Source organism: Odontomachus brunneus, unplaced genomic scaffold (genome assembly GCF_010583005.1).
Source record: "Odontomachus brunneus isolate Ranch 3 - 2012 unplaced genomic scaffold, Obru_v1 Obru_scaffold_016, whole genome shotgun sequence".
Classification (NCBI taxonomy): domain Eukaryota; kingdom Metazoa; phylum Arthropoda; class Insecta; order Hymenoptera; family Formicidae; genus Odontomachus; species Odontomachus brunneus.
The window spans coordinates 758532-781321 of NW_022639466.1; the positions used below are offsets into that span (position 1 = coordinate 758532).

Below are 22790 nucleotides of genomic sequence, written 5' to 3' on the forward strand. Positions count from 1 at the left end.
GAAAAAACACTTTATCGCGTTCCATTTTTCACAAAGCAAAAGAAATTGTTGTTTAGGAAAATAATTGTGTATGCTGACTGAATGTTATCGAGAAATGTCGAAATTAATCACAAACTACCTGTTTCGTTAGTAATGACTACTAGAACTGTTTGCATTGCCATCTAACATTTGCGGGCGGAAACTAAGTTAAGGTCCTAATATAAAGAATATAATATAAGGAAAATCATCCCAAATATGAAAAATATTTAACTGAGCATAATTTATGCAACCAACCAAAACAGGATTGATTCTGCACTCAGTCATCTTTCAATTTATTATAATAGTTTTTGCGAGATTCCATATATTTGTCAATATTTTCGTCAGTTCATCAGAACTCGTATCTAAGTAAACTCGCAGAGCTTTTTGTATATAATTATATCCAATATCTGTAAATGACATTAATGGGACATTAATGGGACACATTACATCTACCTATACATTTCACCACATGTGAAACGTAATTTCCATAGTGCAAAACTGTCTCATTCATAAAATATTACGATCACCAGAATATAAGTTTCACCAGAAGTAACAATGCTAAAAACATATATTTCTAGCAGTGTTACTGACAAATTATAGATTATCCCATTTAAAATTGCTGAAAATATTTGTTTCCAACAAATTAAATCAGAATAAATTAATCACATTTTATTTTTAACTTTGTTATTTTTTATAAAAAATATGATAACATGTTGATAACATTTGTTTTCAATATTTTACGGAAAACAAATATTATTGACAAAAATTACTTATTTTAGTAACATGCTGATAGCTTTGTGATCAATACTGTTAAAATTGTTAATATTCATCATCAATATTATATCAATATTATATTATTGTCATCAATGTTATCAATATTGTTAAAACATTATTTTTGCAACCCATTACTTGGTGATTTGAATCAAAGGATGTTGACAGTAAACGTTATTAGCAGAAAATTGAACTAGATATATGTTAGTAACACTACACACAAAAAATGAATCCCTGAATCAAATACGTTTTTACTCATAAACACTGCTTGCCCTCATTTGAGCATAAAACGTTTTCCTCAATTACAAATGTTCATCTGTCACTTACATCAATAATAAATAGGTTTGCACAGAATACATTTTATCCTCAAGATGGCATTCTTGTTTTTAAAATCATTATACGGTTATAACAAACTTAATCACATAATTTTAAAGTTATTTATTCTTGGATTAAGAATTACATATTCGAAAGTGCACTCCACTCATATTCGAAACTCACTTGTTTCGCATTATCCGGCAACAGCATGTATGGTATGAAGTGCTGGCATAACAAATTCGAAATGCACAACACGCAAATAGCAATAGAAGCGTAACGCACATAAGCAAGAACCAAGTACATATTTACTTATACATTGCACATATATACAAAGAAAGAATAACCTCAGTTAGATTAACGTGACATGTGGTTTGGTTAAACAAGATTCAGTTGAATTAAACAAAATTTCTAGTTATTATAATCACATATTCTAGTATTCAACGCTCTGATTACAATATAGGTAGACAATATATAACGGATCTATCAATTGGTGAAGTGACGTAGTGCGTAAATAGATAATTCGCAATCCTAAGTTCAAATCCCATTAGGATATAAAAGGTTTTCCAGATATAACATAACATCAAATCAATTAAATTTCAAGCAAAATAATCATACTAATACATTAAAAAACAGTCTGGTTAATATATCCTAAATTCTGATTAATTCAATTAATTAAGTTTCCTTTCCGTCTATGGCTTTCGCGTCTCAATTTTTCTTACTTTTGTTTTAAAGATAATTTATTCTTAATCGAAGTTTGTTTATACTTGGCGCCATTCTAAGGATAAAATATTCTTGGAACGTATATTTTTTTAAGGATTCATTTTTTTTATTAATGTAACCAAAGGTTTTGTTTTCACTTGATTAATTATTTTGTTTTCACTTGATTAATTGTACTATAAAAATTGCCAAATTATTAATTTGTGTATAGCACATATATACTAATAAATATTATTAATCATTTAAAATTCCCTAACTTTTGTAAACTAACTTTTGAGAATATTACTTCTGTTAATAATATTGCTATTTTAGCAGTTTAATCGTGGTAAAATGATTTTTCTAACTGTCAGTGATATTTGTATTTTCTATACTGTTAAAAATATATTTTGTTAGAAATATTCAGTAAGTTGTTTTCTAGAGAACACAATTTTGCTAAAGACATTTTTTGTTATTAGCTTTTTGCTATTAACATTGTTACTACTACTTTTTCGGTATAAACCAGAGATAGAGAGATAGAGAAAGATAGCAGATTAATACAAAAATAAATAAAATTAAAAAGCGATTTTTAAACTATTCTCATGAATAAATAACATATGGATAATAACATATGGATAATAACATATAAATATTATGAACTGTTTCTAAACAAAATATAAATTTATCGCTTGAATATGTTTTATAGCATTAAAAAGTCTTTTTTCAATATATTTAACAGCGATGCAACATTAAAGTCTGCCCTATATACTAACCTAACAAGAGACGCGCTAAGGCACGTCGGAAAATGCTATTCTTGCGTCATTTTCACATTTAGTTTTCATGAAAAGAATGTGGAGCTAGTTTTGTTAACTTGGAGCGTATTGTATAGTTTTATTCTACGTGTGAATTAAATCTTTTACGATTTATTCGGGAATTATCGGGATCGCGCGACGTTCTAAAACTCGAAACTTCTAAACTCGATATTTCTTTAGATGTTATCACATCTTTGTGAAAGATGTGAAACTTCGTAAAAAAGATATCGATTTCTTGCAAGTATTTTTAAGTAAGTACACACTCTTCTTCAAAGAGGAGGGTGTTACATCCACTTCACGAGAACGATCTACGTCCTACCAAGCGCTCCAGAGTGAGTGAGCGAGCGAGAGAGAGAAAGAGAGGGAGAGAGAGAGAGAGAGAGAGAGAGAGAGAGAGAGAGAGAGAGAGAACGGAGTTATATGGAACGGGGTTAAATATAAGTATTAAAGTTAGGAGAGTCTATAAGTTCGAAGAAACGTGCGTGTGAACAACGCCAGTACCGATGATAGCGAGGTGCTTCGAACGCAATTCACCAACCACCCTCGGGTACCGACAATCAACGCTAATCGGCACCACGTGCAAGATATTTGCGGACGAGTGCATCGCGAGAATGTTCGCACGTACGCGATCTTTCCAGCCCAGAAGCTCATCATCAAAATTCTTCGCGATAAACTCTCCGCGCCGGTTGTGCGCGCGCAGTCTTTAAAAATGTTCCAATGTCATCAGCGTGAGCGAAGGACGATCGTTAATCGCCACTGATAAGCGTTTCGTTCTACGTGGCAGGTGAGATTCACGTCGCTCGGCTGGCTACGAACGAGACAAACGGGAAACCGTTTATGCTGCGATTTTATATGACGCGAGCAAAGCGCGCGGGATTGCAGTTCGTCCTCGACATTACGGACGACAGATACACGTCATCCTCTTTCTAAAAGAAAAAAAAATAGCGGGACAGCCGCGCGGAGGCGACTTCGACAATAACGATGACGATGACGACGACGACGACGACGACGAGAGTCGCATATTCCTGCAATCTCCGCAAACACAATATGATTCATTCGTCTATTTGTAAATACAACAATTACTCTTGCGTAACGACGACACCGCGGACGCTGCGGATCCGCGAAATGTCCATCCGTGCTTGAATGCTAACCGCGGTTGACCGATTCCGACGTCTGTTTGTCCATTACGACGATCGATGTATCATGTACAGAGAATCATACGACGATGCCAATTTGCAGCTCAGTACACGATGTGATTACATGTGAGGTAACATATTTTACCGAGGAAAAAGGAATAACACGTCGACCTGATCGAAAGCAGCTTAGTTAAGTCCACCGTTTCGTTACCTTATTCCGCATGTAAATGTATTCCCCACTACACCACCTCACGACAAATGCAAATTATTATTACGCAAGTCTGAAATACAAAACACGAACGATCGTCACGAAATGCATATTCAGATACAGAGATTATAACAGTCGGAGTGTAAGGATACGAAGAGAGTCCGAAGTGTCCAACAGCGGCGATTTACCATGAATGGTAAGTTAACGAGACTGCGAGATCCAGCTGGTGGTGTTGACGTGTCGCGAGTGAGAAGCAAGAAAAAGCAGGAAAACGAGGAAAAAACACCAGTGCAGTCGAAGGAGCAACGTAACGAAGCCACGGTTTCGCGGTCGAGAGAAAGAGCGAGGAAGGAAGAGAAAAGGGGAGAGAGAGCAAGAGAGAGAGAGAGAGAGAAAGAGAGAGAGAGAGAAAGAGGAAAGCGAGAGAGGAGAGCGAGAGAGACAAGCGCGATCAATCGTAGGTTGCCGACAAGGGAAAGCGATCCTCGCGGAGGAGCGAACTCCCACAACGGCTCTCTATCGCCGTCAACTCCAGCAGAAGCTGCTTGATTCTCGCGCGCCCAGTCAGCCGCGAGTTTGACAGTTCGCAGCAGCGGGGACCAGGCGACGGGGGTATCGGGACGCGAGAGGGAGCGGCGGGAACTGCGCTGAGGCGGCGAAGCCGCGACGCCGAGGTCCTCGTCGACGCCGGGCGCGCTTCGCGGACGCTCCGCTCCTCGCGCCAACCTGCCGATATCGATATGTGCGTGCTCCCGCATACTACTCACCAGGTGTAGCACGGTGTTGACGACCTCCCGATTGGACACCTGTCCCACCTCGATCAGGCCGATCAGCACGGCGAACTTGAGGCTGTCGTTCATCGCCATCGCCACCACTTCCTCGGGCCGCTTAATGTCACTGAAAGGCGGGCTCTTGAGGTCCGCCATCGCGACGTTTAACGCGAGACGCGCCGCGCGCGTCCACACCCGCGAGGAAACGAGTCTACGATCACTTCGCACGAGGTACTGTCCTATCAGCGGGAGCGTTTCGCTGTCACATGATAATACAACACAAGTTGATCTGCCATGTTAGAAAGCGGGCACTGTTGTGAGAGGCCTGCCAGCCACGCCGGCTCGAATGTTCCTAGACCGCTGTGCTCAGCACCCGCGTGCGCACCCGCCGAACACGCCGTGGCGCTGCCGAATCTCGTCGTCGGACGTCGACGCGACGGCGCTGAGCGCGCGCGATAGTACGCAGGCGTGTCGTCGTCGTCGTCATTGTCGTCGTCATCGTCATCGTTATCATCATCGTCGACATCGTCTAGGTTACACACATCATCGTCGTCGTCAAGTCAAGTCAAAAGTCTCTGTATACGTCTCGTCGCGTTCACAGTATTCGCAGTAAGAATGGCGACTGAGGATATTGACCGTGCAAAGGTATCGCGTGAATTTCTACGTTTGCACGCCAATTAGTCGTTTTGTTAACGCTATAGACAGTAATGTGGTAACAGTAGTTTTTACTATTTCATTGTGGACCAAGAAGATTTACCTATCCTGCCGTCATCGCAGGCGTCTCTCTCTCCTCCCCCTCCCCTCTCTCTTTTTCTCCTTCCCTTCCCCCCTCTCTCTCTAATTATCTATATACCCGCACAAATCGCTAGAAAGTTCATTTTCATTCAGTGCATTCACGCTTTTGCGAATCGTTGAAACACTGCTTCAACGTCATAAGATAATTAATATGTCTGTTTTAATTAACTACTCTAATTTTCTCTCGCCCCTTTTCTTAATATATCACTTTATTCGAGCACAAGTCTGACTAAAATAGTACATCCAACTGTACAAAATTATTTGTCATAAAATCAAGGGTGTTGGCTCTCCCTTGGGTCTTTGTGACTGTGTGTTCATATTAAGCATTCATACCTGCATTCCTTCCATCCATTTATGTACACAACTGTAACTTGTTACATTATTAGAATCATAATGACAATTACTCATTTCTGTTATCAGATGGAGTGTATGTTACGTACTCTAAAGTTAGCTGGTCATGTTGGATTTGATAGTCTACCCAGTCAATTGGTGAATAAGTCCGTGCAAAATGGATTCTTATTTAACATTCTCTGCATTGGTACGATAAATGTTAAATCTTTTATCTACATCTTTTAAGAATGTATCACCTATATAACCTTTGCAAGAAATCACTGAAAATTAGAAACACATTATTATTGTTTATTTTATGTTATTTCTGTCTTTTATAATAAACAAAGAAGTTTTGGACATAAATATATCTTGAAGAAAATATACTATAAATATTAAATATTAAGAAAATATATATATTATATACATATATTTTTTTGAAGCCATGTAAGTATGGTCATATATTCATGACTTTAATTTTAGCAAACTGTTATTAATTAAAAAAAGAATTAATTCTGGATCACAATAAAATTTACAAATATTTTGAATACTCAAGATGTATATATATACACACACACACACACATTTTTATTTTTGTCATTATTTTTGCTTTATTAAAGATAATATTACATATTTCTATAACAATATAGGTAAATATAATCCCAAGGAGCAAAATAATATCAAGTGACATTAATAAAGCATTAATGATATCTCTAACATGAATAAGATGTCATTAATATATCATTTATCTATATATGATATCTTATTTATTATAAGCTTATATTTAAAAGTGGAGTAACTTCTGATCCTTGTCTTAAATCATTGGATAAAATCATTGGTTCAGCAAAAAAGACTGTATTACAACTATTGTAAAATTTGTAAATCTAATTGGTGTATATTTTTCAGCCAAGATTAGAAACATATATTAATCAGATTCATAAATTACAATAGTTGCAAAGTGACTTTCTCCGTTGAATCATTGCAGCTATCATCAAATTGTTTGTGTCACTTTTAGATGTAATACAGATTAATCTGTAATCTTTTCACAATTTTTTTTTTATTATTTTCAAAATATGGGTAATACATTCTAAGCTAATACTCCAAAGTTCATAGTTAATCTTGATTTATTCCAATAGGTGAAACAGGACTTGGAAAATCCACACTCATGGATTCTCTCTTTAACACGAGCTTTGAATCTAGTCCCAGTCCTCATAATTTGCCATCTGTAAAACTCAAATCACATACTTATGAGTTGCAAGAAAGTAATGTTAGATTGAAGTTAACTATTGTCGACACAGTTGGTTATGGTGATCAAATCAACAAAGAGGATAGCTTTAAGGCTGTTGTCGATTATATAGATGCACAGTTTGAAGCATACTTGCAGGAAGAATTAAAGATCAAACGTTCACTATCGACTTATCACGATAGTCGTATACATGTTTGTCTTTATTTTATATGTCCCACTGGTCATGGGTGAGCATATATATCTTAATTTTACAAATTATACACTGATTATATGTGAATTATACAAGTTTCTCTAATTGTATTCCTAATACTTTCAGCTTAAAATCTATTGATTTAGTATGTATGAAGAAACTGGATACCAAAGTTAATATCATTCCAATTATTGCTAAGGCTGATACAATATCAAAGACTGAATTACAAAAGTTTAAAGTATGTATATTTAACTTTATGAAAATTATATATTTATATTATATTAACATGTATGTGTGTGTGTGTGTGTAATATGAAAATTTGATAGTATTTCCATTATCTCGGCGCAGCCGTTATTTACGATATGTAAACGCATCTTGTAACGGTAAATCTTTACATTTTAGACCAAAATCATATCTGAGTTGCAAAACAACGGGATACACATTTATCAGTTTCCGATTGATGATGAAAGTGTATCGGAGGTAAATAATACTATGAACATTCATGTGCCATTTGCTGTTGTCGGTAGTACCGATTTTGTTCGCGTAGGCAACAAAATGATGCGCTCCCGTCAATATCCGTGGGGTACAGTTCAAGGTACGACGATAAATCTAATTCCATAGTGTTGATGAATAGAAATTTATATATTGTATTATTGCTACAGTCGAAAACGAATCCCATTGCGACTTTGTGAAATTACGTGAAATGCTAATAAGCACGAACATGGAAGATATGCGCGAGAAAACGCACTGCCGCCATTACGAACTTTACCGAAAAAAAAGATTAGAGCAAGTACGTTTTACTGTTCATGGGAAAATTCACAAAATATATGTGTGTATTGTACACTTAATATTATATACATTATAAATTTCCAGATGGGCTTTAGTGATGTTGATAGCGACAACAAACCAGTAAGCTTCCAACAAACATGCGAAGCAAAGAGATCAATTCACTTACAAGAATTGCAGCAAAAAGAAGATGAAATGCGACAGATGTTTGTCGCCCGTGTGAAAGAAAAAGAAGCTGAGTTAAAAGAAGCGGAGAAAGAAGTAACGATACTTTGAATTTATATCAACAAAATCACTATGTCCATTATTGAATTAGAACATTAACGATATTTGTTGATTTTTAGCTGCATAGTAAATTTGACAAACTGAAGAAGGATCATACAGAAGAAAAGAAGAAACTAGAGGAAAGTCGTAAAAAACTTGAGGACGATATATTGGAATTTAGTAGACGAAAAGCGCAATTTGCGCAGCAACCCCAACACCACACGTTGACATTAGGCAAAAGCAAAAAGAAGTGAAAAGTATTTGACCAGAAAAATATCTTTTTATACCGTTCGAACATGACTATGCATTTTAATTGCATTATTCATTGAAAGTATTATTTTAATTATCTTATACATTATTATATATTATTCTATCTTATCTGTTTTTTATACTATTTTATTATAGTATTCAATTACCAAAAGTTTTTTCTGATCATGTGCGAAAAATAGCGCTTAAAGTCAAGTATGATTCGTATTAAGTAGAAATAATATCCATAAGAAGAGAATATTTAACCAAACTTATACCTTGCTTTATAATAACTTTATATGAAATATATATTTAGTATGTCAGCAAAAAGAAACTACTTTTCTCCAAACAATATGTCATTGATCAATAGTAATATTAGCTTTTACAATATTGATATTAGTAAATAACAAAATTATCTCATTTATATAAGGAAAAATGATATTGTCTAAGTGTTACAACAGTTTTTGGGTTAAAAAATATTTAATCATGTGTGTTAAATATTTTTAATAGTATCTCAATATTACATCATACGAAAAAAAGAAACATTTTCTCAACTATGATAAATAGGCAAAATTCCACGAACTGTAAATCTATAAAAATAACTAATAAGTAGATTTAGGACCTTTGTGTCGCTAAATTACTCTGTACTAATCTCCTCGTTTTAAACACTCCTTAGCAGTCAACCGCCTAGCAGTACCGTATATCAATGACATGTACATAGACCAATGGTCTATTCTTTTCAGCTGCATTGCTACACTGGTGCAATAAGCTAAAGTGAAATAAAATATATTTGTCTCATTCTAACTTATTGCACCAGTGCAACAGATAGCTGAAAAGAACAAACCTCAAGCATTCTGTCCACAAAGTAAAGCCAGAAGTTGGCAGTTTAAAACAGAGTGAGAAAGTTGATGTGCCTCTAGTGCTTTCTCACTCTATATTGACTGTTAAGAAGAAGGGTTCTTTTAACACTGCAAATACTTTAAAACGTTAAATAAAACAATGTGATTGATCCATTCGTCGCTCTGCACTTACAGTACTAAACAGAACTATTTATAGCACTAAACCTTATCCAAGAACTGTATCCCGTCATAGCAACCTAACCTTTTTCATGTGACAGTAGAATGAGAAAAGGATAAAAGCAATTGCTGTGATTATTTATATACAGCATAAAATATTATAAATATCAATTTTATGTCGAGATAAGTGAAATATACGGTTTCATTCTTTTAATTCTGCACTAAATTATATATATAGCACTTGACAGCGGCCATATTCTTTCTATACGATAGAATGAGAAAACACTAATGGCAACTTTCTCACTCTGTTTTAAACTGCCAACTTCCGGCTTCACTCGCTGCTACAGCAGAAGTATAGGAATGCTTGGCCTGTTATATACGTCATTGGATCTGTGGTCTTATGGCCCTACCCACAGGACGCGGCCCACTTGCCGCGCGGCGAAAGTTTGTGCAACAGCCAATCAAGGCTACGTTCCGAAATTCACTGTCAGTACTGAAATTCTATAATATACGTAATATGAACTATAGATTTTTAGTACTGGCAGTGCATTTCGGAACGCAGCCCAATATGTTGTTTTTCCGTGATGGATCCTACACACAGGGGTGCGTTCAGATTCCTCATCCGGGTGTATTCTATTACCAGAAATGCTACAGTATATGTGACATATACTATAGCACTTCTAGTAATAGAATACACCCGGGTGGGGAATCTGAACGCAGCCCAGGACGCGGCAACGCTTGCCACGCGGCGGAAGTTCGCGTAACAGCCAATCAATATGTTGTTTTTCCGTAAGAGCTAGGGCTGCGTTCAGATTCCCCACCCGGGTGTATTCTATTACCAGAAATGCTACAGTATATGTGACATATACTATAGTGTTTCTAGTAATAGAGTGCACCCGGATGAAGAATCTGAACGCACCCTAGAAGGTTATGGAAAGCAGCATATTGATTGGCTGTCACGCAAACTTCCGCCGCGCGACAAACATTGCCGCGTCCTGTGGGCAGGAGCCATTATTCTACTCTTAGGTGTTTAGTGTGAAACGTGCTTCACGGGAAATATTTATTTCACATTATTTGAAGAAAGATGAAATTCTCATACAAGGTAAATACTATTGTTTTTAAAACTATATATTTCTTTTTTCTGCTAAATTCCGAAAGTAACGTTTTGTGAATTTAATGTTTTCAATTTAAGGTTATTATAACCTTATATTCTTGTTAAGCAAATTGTGTTCCGTAGCATTACATGAACATCACGTGCTTAAAATGGATAAAATACAAAAATTAAGATACATATAATATAAGCAATATAAATATAAAAATAAAAGTAAGAATATTAAAAATAAAAGTAAAAATATTAATATAAAAATTTGTATACTCGTTTAGTACACATTGTTCTCGGTAGCATTATATGAACGTCACGTGAAGTGGATATAAATACAAAAGTTAAAATAATATGAAGAATATAAATATAAAAATGATAGGAAGAATATAATTTAAAAAATATATATATTTTTAAGTAAGAATATAAATGAATTTTACATTATTAGGAAGTGTGTGAACATATGTTTGAGAAACAAAATAGAGAATTTTTACAATATAGTTTTTATATATAGTAAACGTTAAAGCCAGATTTAAAGACAAAATTATATATTTATATTATTCATCATAGCGCTATTCAGATAATGTGCAATGTTACTTTTGAAGGAACAGTGTCCAAAATGTAATGGCTTTAATATTTAGCATATTTGAAAGATCATGTTGCAAAAATTTTCTGATATTTTTGCTTGTCACAGTAATAATTTTTATTCAATTTTTATTTTAGTTCAGTAATTTACTTGGCACAGTTTATCGTAAAGGAGATCTATTGTTTTCTCCAGATGGGTCATCAGTTATTAGTCCTGTAGGTAATAGAATCACAATTTATGACTTAAAGAAGTAAGTACAACAAAATGTATTAATGTTTATGTAAATTACAACTTTAATTTTATATTATAGGTTATTATAAGTGCAGGAAAATTTGTGGTACAATATAATAATGGAGTTAAATGGAATGTGTTAAATATAATAATGGAGTTAAGTACATATCAGATAGATGTTCAGAATCTGTTTTCTTGAGAATGAAGCTTTTGTATGAAAAAGATTTATCCTATATTTTTGATATTTTTTACTTATATTTACACAAGGAATTATCTTTTTTTTGTACTACAAATTTTGCCAAGAGAGCTCTATATGTTACATTAATTAATTAATAACTAGAGAGTCTATTTCTCTATTTCTAATATATATAATATTTTCTATATATTTCTATATATAATATTTATTATAAAATATTATATATTTAAAAAAAATTTTTTTAGTAATAAGTCTAGAACACTTCCTGTGGAAAGCAGATATAATTATGTTACTATTGATATATCTCCAAATGGTAGCATGTTGGTTGCAATTAATACAGGTTTGTTTTATTTACATATTTCTAAACACATTTGTGTAATATCAAAGAAAAAATATATATTTGTAATATATCTGTACAGATGGTGAAGCTCACATAATAAGTCTGATAACTAAAGTTATTTTACACAAGTACAGATTTAAAGGACGTCCAAAGTGTGTTAAATTTTCCCCAGATGGAAAATATTTTGCAGTTTCTAAAGGAGGTGGTGGTATGTGTTATAAACTTGTGGTAACTTTATAAACTTGTAAATAGTATCAGGATTTATCCTGTATAGCATTAACTATGTATAAAATTATAATATTTGCAATTATTATCTAAAATAACTTATATCTTCATGTTATAGTTGTTGTCTTTAATGCACCTTGCTTACAAAGTGGGAATTATAATCCATTTGTTATGATACATGCATTTCATGGACCTACTGCTGAAACAACATGCCTCAGTTGGTCTTTTGATTCAAAACTATTAGCAGTTGGTTCCAAAGATACTACTGTAAGAGTGTATAGTTTACAAAAGTGGGCGAATTTTAGGGTAATTACATTGGGCTGCCACTCTGATGTAATCGTAGGATGTTTCTTTGAGAATAAGAATTATGATCTATATACTATTAGCAGGTAAGTGAAAAATTTTAAAGTATTTCCATTATATTTCAAAATGCGATAATATATCAATCGTTACTTTAAATATTATACATCACGTTCTATAAATGTGTACAAACTTGTTTTATAGAAATGGCCGGACTTGTATCTGGGAATGTACAATTGATCCAGACGATTTAGTTCAATGGAATCCACCTTTAAAAAAGAGAAGACCTATGGATAGTGACAGTGAAGATGATATTGATATAAGTAAAGCTATAGAGAAGCCAAAAGCTCATACTTCAGATGGTAATTTGTTAGAATCAGGTGTGAGAAATTTTTTTGTTTTATATAATTTTTACTTTAGAAGTTTCTGCAGTCTAACTTACGAGTTCTTAAATAATTATATAAAGATAATTAGAGAGAGCATAAGTAATTATTTTACTTATAAGAGCGTATATTTTATAGAGGATTTGCTACGAGATAATGATGTAAAAGAAGAAGAGGGTATAGAAGAAGATGCTGCAGAAAAAAGTGTTCTTGATGCTGCTAACGAAATCAAAAGGCTAGCTTACAAGAAGTTGGCGCGTCATTACTTAGCAGATGAGCCTCGAAAGTACGACAAGGATGTAAGACTTACTGCAGCTGCTTATCATCGAGATACACATATATTGGTTGTTGGATTCAATATTGGTTCCTTTTATTTATACGAAATGCCTGACGTCAATATGATTCATTCATTGAGGTATGGGGTAATATCTAATTCTTAAAGAAAAAATATAATCGATGATATAATGTTATCTTTATATAGAATTATATTGTTTTATCATATGTACATATATGTGTGTATGTATATGTATGTATTTATATATGTATGTATATGCATATGTACAATTTGTACAGGATGAAGCATATACACACTGGAATTATTTTGATAATACTATAAATATTGATTTTAGCGAAAGTTGATCTAAATAAATATTGCTTAATTTAAAGGGGGCTATGCAATGTATTATTAAAATTTTTTTGCTGCTTGTAGTTTTCCAAATTTCAAAATCATTTTCAATTTTTTAAAAGTGAATCAATTTTTATTCTGTAAAAAATGTTATAGATGATATTAAAACAAATTCAACCATGTTAAACATTTAAAACACCCCGATTTATTGTATTTTTTAATGTAACTATCGTCATTTCTAAAACAAAGTGATTTCAGTTACATGCTTCATTCTAATAGATTTTATTTATATTGTTTACACTCAATTTACACTAATGAGTTACATGTAACCATTGGTTTTGTCTTATAGTATTTCTCGACAGCGTATTTCGTCAATCGCTCTAAATTCTACTGGTGATTGGATAGCTATAGGATGCTCTCATGCTGGACAATTATTAGTTTGGGAATGGCAGAGCGAGACGTATGCCATGAAACAACAGGGACACCGAACTAATATGAATTGTCTAGCATATAGTCCGGACGGCCAGTACATCGTGACTGGTGGCGATGATGGTAAAATGAAATTATGGAATACAGTGTCTGGATTTTGTACGCTCACATTCCACGAACACACCTCGGCTATTTCGGATGTGCTATTCAGTCATAATCGTAAATTCATCGCGTCTGCTTCGCTGGACGGAACTATTCGCGCATATGATCTAGTGAGGTACAGAAATTTTCGTACTCTCACTTCGCCACGACCAGCGCAATTTACTTGTATGGCGATCGATGCGAGTGACGAGTTTCTCGCGGCGGGTGACCAAGATTTCTTTGAGGTGTTCTTGTGGAGCATGAAACTTGGAACTCTCTTAGAGGTGTGTATAATATTAGTAATCTGCACATGTCAAATTTAATATTACACTAGACGGTTTTTTCGGTAAAATCTGCTGTAAATTTCAGATATTGAGCGGTCATACGGGACCCGTTGCGAGTTTGGCATTTAACCCCAATATTACCAGCACAGAATTAGCATCTGTATCCTGGGATAAAACGTTGAAAATATGGAATGCCATTGAGCATGGTTCCACACATGAAACTATGATATTAACGGCTGACGCGTTATGCGTAACTTATAAACCAAACGGGGAAGAAGTCGCAGTCGCCACGTTGGACGGACAAATTTTATTTTTCAATTGTAAAACTGCGAGACAGACGGGCTATATCGAGGGCAGGAACGATTTAGGCGCTGGTAGATCCAAGACCGATCTCATTACAGCAAAAAAAAATTTGCAGGGGAAGTAAGTAATAAAAACATGTTAGAGTATGAGGAATATTGTATATTGAATGCACATATACTTTAACGAATATGTTGTTAGATCTTAGCTTTATATTTTATTCTATTTATATTTTTCAGAGCTTTTACTACTTTATGTTACTCGGCTGATGGTACATGCATATTAGCCGGTGGCCGCTCGAAAAATGTATGCATTTATAATGTTGAAGTGTGTACATTGTTGAAAAAATATGAGATCACTCAGAACAGATCTTTGGATGGTGTAGAGGCAAGTATTAATGTCGCACAAAAATATAAGTCGGTTCTTATTTTCAGTTTTTAATTTCATGTACTGTTTCTTTTTTAAAATAGGATGTTATAAACAGAAGATACATGACTGAATTTGGGAACATGGCCCTAGTCGAGCATCGCGAAGGCGGGAATATATCATTACACTTGCCAGGTGTTAGAGCCGGTGATATGGCAAGCAGGAAAGTTAAACCCGAAGTGAGAGTACTTAGATTACAATTCTCGCCTACAGGTAAGAATGTATAACGTGATAATTAAGTATTAATTTTGTGATTTTGTAAATATATTTCATCTTCTATTGTAGTCTTTATATTATGTTATATTATGTTATATTATGTTATATTATGTTTTATAAAAGTACGCTTATCAGTTTAATTATAAAATATAAATTTTGTAAAATAGGGCAAGCGTGGGCTGCAGTGACAACAGAGGGTTTATTGATATACTCTTTAGATATTGGATTGATGTTCGATCCCTTCGAGTTAGAACTTGGAGTTACACCAGACACGGTAAAGGAAACGCTTGAAAAACAAGACTACGCCAAAGGTATAATTTTATATTAGATTAGCTTAACATTAATAATAATTATTGTTATTATTATATATGCGATTAGTGACGAGCGTAACCAACGATATTTTTCTTTTAGCATTGATGATGGCGTTGAAGTTAAACGAGCAGTTATTAACACAACAAGTTTTAGAGGCTGTTCCATACAAAAGTAGTAAGTCCATACATAAATATCTCTGAAACGCGCTATTGATTTCATCAATAATTTCATACACGATAGATATTGGTTTCACCGTTTTACTATTACAGTTGGATTAACGACAGCGAGTATACCAGATGTTTACATAGAGAAGTTATTGAAATTTATAGCATCCGAACTGGAATCAACTAGACATATACATTTTTATCTTCTCTGGGTAGAAGTAATCTTGACAAAACGTGGATCACAGATTAATACTGCGCTTCAGATGCCAGTGTTGTTAATGTTGCAGAAGAATATGCAGAAAAAATACGACGACTTGAGTAAAATGTCGGTTTAACTGTATATTTGGAATTATCTATTATATATTAATATTAAACATTGAATTGATTTGGAATATTATTCTTGCAGATGCGATTTTAACCAATATACGTTGAATTATATACTGAGTGTAGGAGAACTAAAATCGACGAAAGACGTATCCAAACATACATGGAGTGACAGTGAGTCGGATAATGACGATTCGATCAATATCTTGAAAGATTCTTCCACGGATCTAGAAGATTGGAGCGAAGAAGAAAAAGAATAAATATTTTGGAATCATAAAATAGATTCAGCTACATGAATATTCTTGGCAGAACGAAGTGAGAGGCAAAATATAGGGAGACTTCTGTTTTTATCTGTGTAGGTAAGACATAAATGTTTTTTGACAAAAATGACAGAAACTACATAAATCCTCATTTAAGAACGTGTAGCATAAATAAATTATTTCATTAAAATATTAAATTATAAACCAGTAAGAGGCAACACAAAAAGTAACCAGTTACGCAAAATACTTCGGCACGTATATAGTTATGTACTATATGGCTACATTCGCTTTGGGCGCTTATACGCTGTAAGCGTCATTCTATCTTCTTCCCGCATATAATGAGCGATAAAGATAGAATGACGCTTAAAGTAAGCGTAAGTGCGTAAGCGCCCAAAGCGAACACAGCCTATATGTATGTATGTATGTATGTATGTATATTCATGCATATCATTGTACACAACGGATGTTTTACGGTATTCAATTAGAGTTCCATATAATATGTTTAAACGAAAAAACATTTAAACGTGTACCCGAAAATCGTGTCGCAGCAGCAGCCTTAGTTTCGACTTTCTTCATTGTTCTTCTTGTGTTGGTTCTTACTGCCTTATAATTTGATATTTCGATTATGTATCCAAGAGCCTTATAATACTTAATTTAATTTTTATATTATGGGTACGGCTCAGTAAGCACTACAAATGCTTTGTAACGTTTTTACTTTCTTTTTTCGAATCCGAGAAATAAAACAAGAGAAACACTGCGCAGCATTTGTAGCGGTTACTGGACTGTGCCCTATTTCATCACATAAGAACAAAAGTCTAACTTCAGATTAATGAAATTACATAAATTTTTATTTAAATGAAGGTTTTAAAGAAAATATAGAATAACATTTACATAATTAGGCGCTACATCTTATCATACATTTAAATTACATTTAAATTGTCACTTGCCAGCTATTACTGACATTAATGCACACACAACAAAGAACAGAGGATCACTGATGTTTTGTCTCCTTTTCCGTTCTGCCAAATCCAATTTATTTCCTAAAGAAGTATATATGATATGTTGCATCTATTTCTTATGTCTATGGAAGAAAAGTCACCAATTAGGCTTTTTATTGAAATTTTATAGAAAACGTTCTTTAATACTGTATATATAATGTACATATAATAACTTTTTTATAAAATATATTTATTTTTAAAATAAATTTTTATAAAATATAAACAACCCGAGGGAGAGGAAATATATATTTCATTTTTCTACATATGCAAATTCATGATACATTTAGACTTTTACTTTCAACTAATTACAATGACGACAGTGATTTTAAATTTGGAAAAAATGCCGATTATTAGATAATATGTACGAAATGTATTAGTGACAGATCCTAAGTAGGACTTGTCTTATGGCTCCTGCACACAGGACGCGGTAATGCTTGCCGCGCGGCAAGCATTACCGCGTCCTGTGTGCAGGAGCCGGTAATTATTCAGTTTAGCTGCCTCACCTCCGATTTCGATGAATGTAGGCTCATTCGAAAGGTATTTGCACGAGTAACAACTTTTTCCTTTAAGAAAATTGGGGCTCTGCCCCGCGAAGCGAGATATTAATCGATAAAGTTGAAGACGCGTTAGGGTAATTGTTCAGAAGAGCTACCTCACCTCCGATTTTAATAAAAGAGAGCTCAATCGACGCGTTTGTGCATGCCAAATTTTTTCCTCTGATAAAATCGTCGCGATTAATATCTCTCTACTGCGAAGCGAGATATTAATAGATAAAGTTGAGGACGTGTTAGGTTAGAAAATCTGTCACCATCTATCTCTAGCTATGTAACTGGGGGGCTTCGCCCCCCAGACCCCCCTATCACGAGAGTGGGGGCTGTAGTCTTTTGTGAGAAATTCACTCTTTAGCTTAAGCACAAGAGACTATAGCCCCCATCCCCGTGATAGGGGGGTCTGGGGGGCGAAGCCCCCCAGTTACATAGCTAGAGATAGATGGTATGACAGATTTTCTAACCTAACGCGTCCTCAACTTTATCGATTAATATCTCGCTTCGTGGGGCAGAGCTCCGATTTTCTTAAAGGAAAAAGTTGTTACTCGTGCAAATACCTTTCGAATGAGCCTACATTCATCGAAATCGGAGGTGAGGCAGCTAAACTGAATAATTACCCAGGAGCCATTATTTATTACGATAGTTTCCTTAGTAACATTATCGGCCAATATATAATGACAAGAAATAGGAAAAGTATCGGAATTCTGCTGTAACAATCGATCTTCTGAGAGTATGTCTAAAGGCCAATCACACTAGCGATTGGCGATTGACGATTAACAATTGAAGGTTAGATTTTAACGAGTCAATAAGCTTCAGCCTTGGCTTGTTTTGCTCCAATTGGTCAAGTTCCAATCTTCAATCGTCAATCATCTATCGTTAGTGTGATTTGGCCTTTAAGGCTAACACAAAACCAGCTTATTGGTTGTATATTATCTTACAAGATATTTTAGATAATATGTGACCAATAAACTGGTTTGTGTACGTGTGTGTCAAGTGTGTTAAGCAATTGGAAAGCATCCAATGATTGGCCGCGGATTTGTATTGTCCTTCTTCCGCACCAAGCAAACTTTCAATCAGGGTTGCCGTTGTTGGTGATTTTTCATCATTTTGGGGATTTTTAAACTTTTGGTGATTTGGTGAATAACTTTCTTTATTTGGTAGTAAAAATGGTTGTGTTCCGAAATTCACTGCCAGTGCTGAAATTCTATAGTATTCGTGACATAAACTATAGAATTTCAGTACTGGCAGTGAATTTTGGAACGCAGCGTTTATAGTATATGTAACATGAACTATAGATTTTCAGTACTGACAGTGAATTCCGGGACGCAGCTATCATATGGCGAATTCGATTAAATACATCAGTGCGCACTAAGTACACACTAATGCAGGATTTACACCACGTCCGATATCCGACGTACAACGTCCAATATCCAATAGAAGAACAGTTTTCCAATTGAGAATTGAATTCTCTATTAGAAAGCTGTTCTCCTATTGGATATCGTACGTCAGACATCGGACGCGGTGTAAATCCTACATAAGGCTTGTTCACAGATCTTTCTTATTCTTAAGGTCGTCTTAAATACATCTCCAAAAACTTCTTAGCTAATAAAACAATTTGTACGGATGTTGTATAGATAATTTTGCTAGCTGAGATGTATTTAAAGATGTACTTAAGATGATTTTTAAGTATAAGAACGAATTATAAACAAGTTTAGTGTACACTCACTACGCACTAGCACATTCAATCGAATTTGCCATTAGTAACAATTTACAATACGCTAAAACTAATAACAAAATAAGTTTTTCCTTCTCTCTCTCTCTCTCTCTCTCTCTCTCTCTCTCTCTTTTTCTCTGTGTTTTCATATTTTCATGAGTGTTTAAATATATTATGTTAATTTTGTTTATATTTATGTTTAAATATGTTTATTAAAACATTAAAAATCATTAAAATTTTTTTTATTCGAATTTATATATATTTAAAAAAATCTGGTGAATTAAAGTTCTATTCTGGTGGTTTTTTAAGCCGAAATCTAGGGAATAAATTTTTGAAGCCGCACTGCTTTCAATCAGCGTGCGTAGCGTTGCGCATTCTATAAGATGATGGTTACAAGTATGGTAGATGAGATTAAAGAGGAAGTAGTGTACTTGGGGAAAGTGGATGATGTAGATGTTGTTGTGCATTATTGCGACAATAATACATTTTGCTCGTCTGGTGGAAAGAAAAAAAAACGAAACAAGGAGGATAAAGTTTGGGCTGAATACGATGAACTACTAATAAATGCTGTTAAGAAAAGACCTTGTGTATGGAATCCTACCATCACAATGAAAAAGAAAAGTTCAATAATTATCAAAGAAGCATGGCTTGAAATTAAGAAGGAAATAGGCGGTAATATTTATTTTAATATTTAAAATATAGGTGTGTAACTTAAATCCCTTTTTCTAGGAAAAATCTTTTATGAAATATTTATGGTAAATATGCAGTATAACGTACTCATCTTGGATTTTTTTTAACTTTATAAATTTGTATATTTTTATGCGTAGAATTGATTTCTGAAAACAAAAATTGTTGCTCACTTTTTTCGTTTTCTTGTTTTATTTTTGTTTTATGATGTTGGTAAGTAATAAAGTAGTAAGTAGCAAAAAATAGTTCATACATGCTTTTCTCTGCTTTAATCAAAAGCATAAACTGCTATAAAGCAGAGAATTCTTCATACATGCTTTTCTCTGCTTTAATAAAAAACAAGCTCTGTTATAAAACAAAGAATAGTTCCTGTATAATGAGAACGTTGTAATCATATGTACAATTAGATCTAAATTTTAATCTGTATAAAAAGGTAATTATTAAGTTTTATAAGATAGTGTATATGATTAAAACAGAGAAAAGCATACATGAACTATTCTGCTTTATAACAGAGTTTATGCTTTGGTTAAGAGAAAAGCATGTATAAACTATTCTCTGTTTTATAACAAAGTTTATGCTTTTGATTAAAGCAGAAAAGCATGTATGAACTATTCTCTGCCTTTCCTACTTACTGACATCATAAAACAAAAATAAAAAAAAAACAATAAAATGAAAAGTGGATGGTAGGGGCGTTATACTGCATATTTGCCATATTTATTTATAAACTTTCAGATAAATTCCAAGTAGAAATAATTAGAAAGCGTTGGAGAAACCTTCGTGATTCTTACAAGAAAGCCAGACATAAAATGACCGAGTGCATATCTAGTGGTTCAGAAGCACCAATAATCAAGGACAAGAAAGATGGCTTTCGGTACTATGACGAAATGAAATTCTTGAATGACACGATAATTTCCAGGCTGTAAGTCAACAATTCTACTAAGTCAATTTTAATACTAACAATTTACAATAAAATAGATAATTGTCTTTAAATACATATATGCAGTTCTCGAAATAAGGTTTTAAAGGACAAATCACATGCCTTCGACCCCAGCAAAACAAGTAGTAACTCAAACAACAATAGTAGCAATAATAACTTAAATAGTAATTTAAACAACAAACATTCAGTAAAAGATGAAGAGGATGGGAATAAGAATACACCAGGTATAAATTTAAGCGTATCCAATTGTACCAACTTCTTAGAGCACATTAAACGTAAGTAAATAGTTTTACATTGGCACTTAAATAATGTTTTTCCAAAACAGGATTATTTTTATTCTTGATTACTTTGATTATATTATATGTAATATAAGTATATAATATGTATATAGTGAATTATTTGTTATCAAACAAAATTGATGAAATATATTATTATATTGTTTCAGGACCAAGGAACCAGTCATCTAATTCTGAACTCAATAAAGTCTCACTAAATGTGTTATCAGAGGATAACAAAGTTCCTGATACTATTGGAGCATTTTTGTTTCAACTAAACGATATTTTAAGAAAATTGCCATATAAAAATAGAAGACGACTTGAAACTAAAATTATGATGGATGCATTAAAAGCAGAAGAAGAGGCAGGACTTTTATAATTTATAAATATAAATATAAATTTATAAATATAAATATAAATTTATAATTTATATTATAAATTTATAATTATATTTATAATTTAAATTGATAAAAACTATATCTTTATGTAAATATTATTTCTTTATTATCATTCAAGTAAATTATAAAGTACAGAACTGTTTCATGTTATAAAATCGCTGATTGCTCACTGAGTTTTCTGCTGAATGCGCCCAATGCACCTTGGTCTTGGCCTGCTTGACTCCAATTGGTCAAGTTCCAATCTTCAATCCGCAATCCTCTATCATCAATTTGTAGTGTGACACGGGCTTAAGGCTAGTGACACATAGAAAAAGTTAAACTTAAGGCCGATATTCATAATCGGGTCTTATATTTAGGGCGGTATTCATAGTCGAATAATTTTTCAAGACCGTCTTAAGGGGAGCGGTGCACTTGGACACGGTGCATTTGGACACAGCCAATCACAACACCGTATGATTAGAGACATTTGTAGGGTCCCTTGGAACAGCGACTTGTGATTGGACTGTGTCCAATTGCCCCGTGTCCAACTGATATACACCCCGTCTTAAGTAATGTCTTAAGATGCGAATACGGCTCTGTGATTGGTTCATGACATCTTAAGACAGTACTTAAGATGATCTTGAATATAAGATTGGACTATGAATACCGGTCTTAGTCTGTAGCCAATGAGATAATCCATACATCATCTGAAGATAAACTTAAGATTTAAATAAGATATAAGATATAAGATAATAAGATATAAGATCTGACTACGAATATCGGCTTTAAGACTTATTGCGTGATTGAAAACATGGATTGT

At 33.8% G+C, this 22790-nt stretch overlaps 4 protein-coding genes and 1 long non-coding RNA gene across 6 annotated transcripts in view; 3 read left to right on the forward strand and 2 right to left on the reverse strand.

Annotated features, from left to right (window-relative positions):
* The window catches only part of LOC116841528 (neurobeachin), a 581065-nt gene extending 575739 nt beyond the window's left edge, over window positions 1-5326 (reverse strand). The window contains exon 1 of the mRNA XM_032809573.1: window positions 4721-5326. Coding sequence (XP_032665464.1) covers window positions 4721-4879 — 159 coding nt within the window. The 5' untranslated portion in view covers window positions 4880-5326. The remainder of the gene's footprint in view (window positions 1-4720) is intronic.
* Window positions 5327-5338: 12 nt separating this feature from the next.
* LOC116841530 (septin-2) lies at window positions 5339-9637 on the forward strand. 2 transcript variants are annotated; one of them, XM_032809581.1, is made up of 8 exons: window positions 5339-5368; window positions 5939-6056; window positions 6982-7318; window positions 7408-7519; window positions 7684-7876; window positions 7944-8071; window positions 8155-8328; window positions 8412-9637. In XM_032809581.1, the coding sequence occupies exons 1-8, from the start codon at window positions 5339-5341 to the stop codon at window positions 8583-8585; spliced, it is 1266 nt and encodes a 421-aa protein (XP_032665472.1). In that variant the 3' UTR covers window positions 8586-9637. The 2 variants fall into 2 exon arrangements, with proteins under 2 accessions (XP_032665472.1, XP_032665473.1); XM_032809582.1 differs by lacking the exon at window positions 5339-5368 and adding an exon at window positions 5653-5671 and having other exon boundaries at window positions 8412-8585.
* A 947-nt stretch (window positions 9638-10584) lies between these two features.
* Window positions 10585-17638, forward strand: LOC116841552 (periodic tryptophan protein 2 homolog). Its single transcript, XM_032809613.1, has 15 exons — window positions 10585-10695; window positions 11416-11528; window positions 11951-12045; window positions 12125-12253; window positions 12389-12659; window positions 12775-12950; window positions 13092-13368; window positions 13928-14432; window positions 14518-14855; window positions 14972-15119; window positions 15203-15371; window positions 15542-15685; window positions 15786-15860; window positions 15956-16175; window positions 16257-17638. Exons 1-15 carry the CDS (start codon window positions 10678-10680, stop codon window positions 16432-16434), a joined length of 2856 nt encoding a protein of 951 aa, XP_032665504.1. The 5' UTR covers window positions 10585-10677; the 3' UTR covers window positions 16435-17638.
* Window positions 17255-18300, reverse strand: LOC116841554. Its single transcript, XR_004377568.1, has 2 exons — window positions 17936-18300; window positions 17255-17515 (listed from the first exon to the last, which is right to left on the reverse strand). It is a non-coding gene; the product is annotated as an uncharacterized LOC116841554 (long non-coding RNA).
* Window positions 18301-20058: 1758 nt separating this feature from the next.
* LOC116841553 (uncharacterized protein DDB_G0288805-like) lies at window positions 20059-22070 on the forward strand. Its single transcript, XM_032809614.1, has 4 exons — window positions 20059-20366; window positions 21114-21300; window positions 21385-21593; window positions 21764-22070. Exons 1-4 carry the CDS (start codon window positions 20078-20080, stop codon window positions 21970-21972), a joined length of 894 nt encoding a protein of 297 aa, XP_032665505.1. The 5' UTR covers window positions 20059-20077; the 3' UTR covers window positions 21973-22070.
* The last annotated feature ends 720 nt before the right edge of the window (window positions 22071-22790 follow it).

What these genes read in the sequence shown, in the direction of transcription:
- LOC116841530 (XM_032809581.1), top strand. Translation starts at nt 5,339, where the DNA reads ATGGCGACTGAGGATATTGACCGTGCAAAG. An exon ending in TCCGTGGGGTACAGTTCAAG is followed by an intron (nt 7,877 to 7,943) that starts GTACGACGATAA and finishes TTATTGCTACAG; the next exon opens with TCGAAAACGAATCCCATTGC. An exon ending in TAAAAGAAGCGGAGAAAGAA is followed by an intron (nt 8,329 to 8,411) that starts GTAACGATACTT and finishes GTTGATTTTTAG; the next exon opens with CTGCATAGTAAATTTGACAA.
- LOC116841552 (XM_032809613.1), top strand. An exon ending in AACTTGGAACTCTCTTAGAG is followed by an intron (nt 14,433 to 14,517) that starts GTGTGTATAATA and finishes TGTAAATTTCAG; the next exon opens with ATATTGAGCGGTCATACGGG. An exon ending in AAAAAAAATTTGCAGGGGAA is followed by an intron (nt 14,856 to 14,971) that starts GTAAGTAATAAA and finishes TATATTTTTCAG; the next exon opens with AGCTTTTACTACTTTATGTT.
- LOC116841553 (XM_032809614.1), top strand. Translation starts at nt 20,078, where the DNA reads ATGATGGTTACAAGTATGGTAGATGAGATTAAAGAGGAAGTAGTGTAC. An exon ending in AATTAAGAAGGAAATAGGCG is followed by an intron (nt 20,367 to 21,113) that starts GTAATATTTATT and finishes ATAAACTTTCAG; the next exon opens with ATAAATTCCAAGTAGAAATA. An exon ending in GACACGATAATTTCCAGGCT is followed by an intron (nt 21,301 to 21,384) that starts GTAAGTCAACAA and finishes ACATATATGCAG; the next exon opens with TTCTCGAAATAAGGTTTTAA.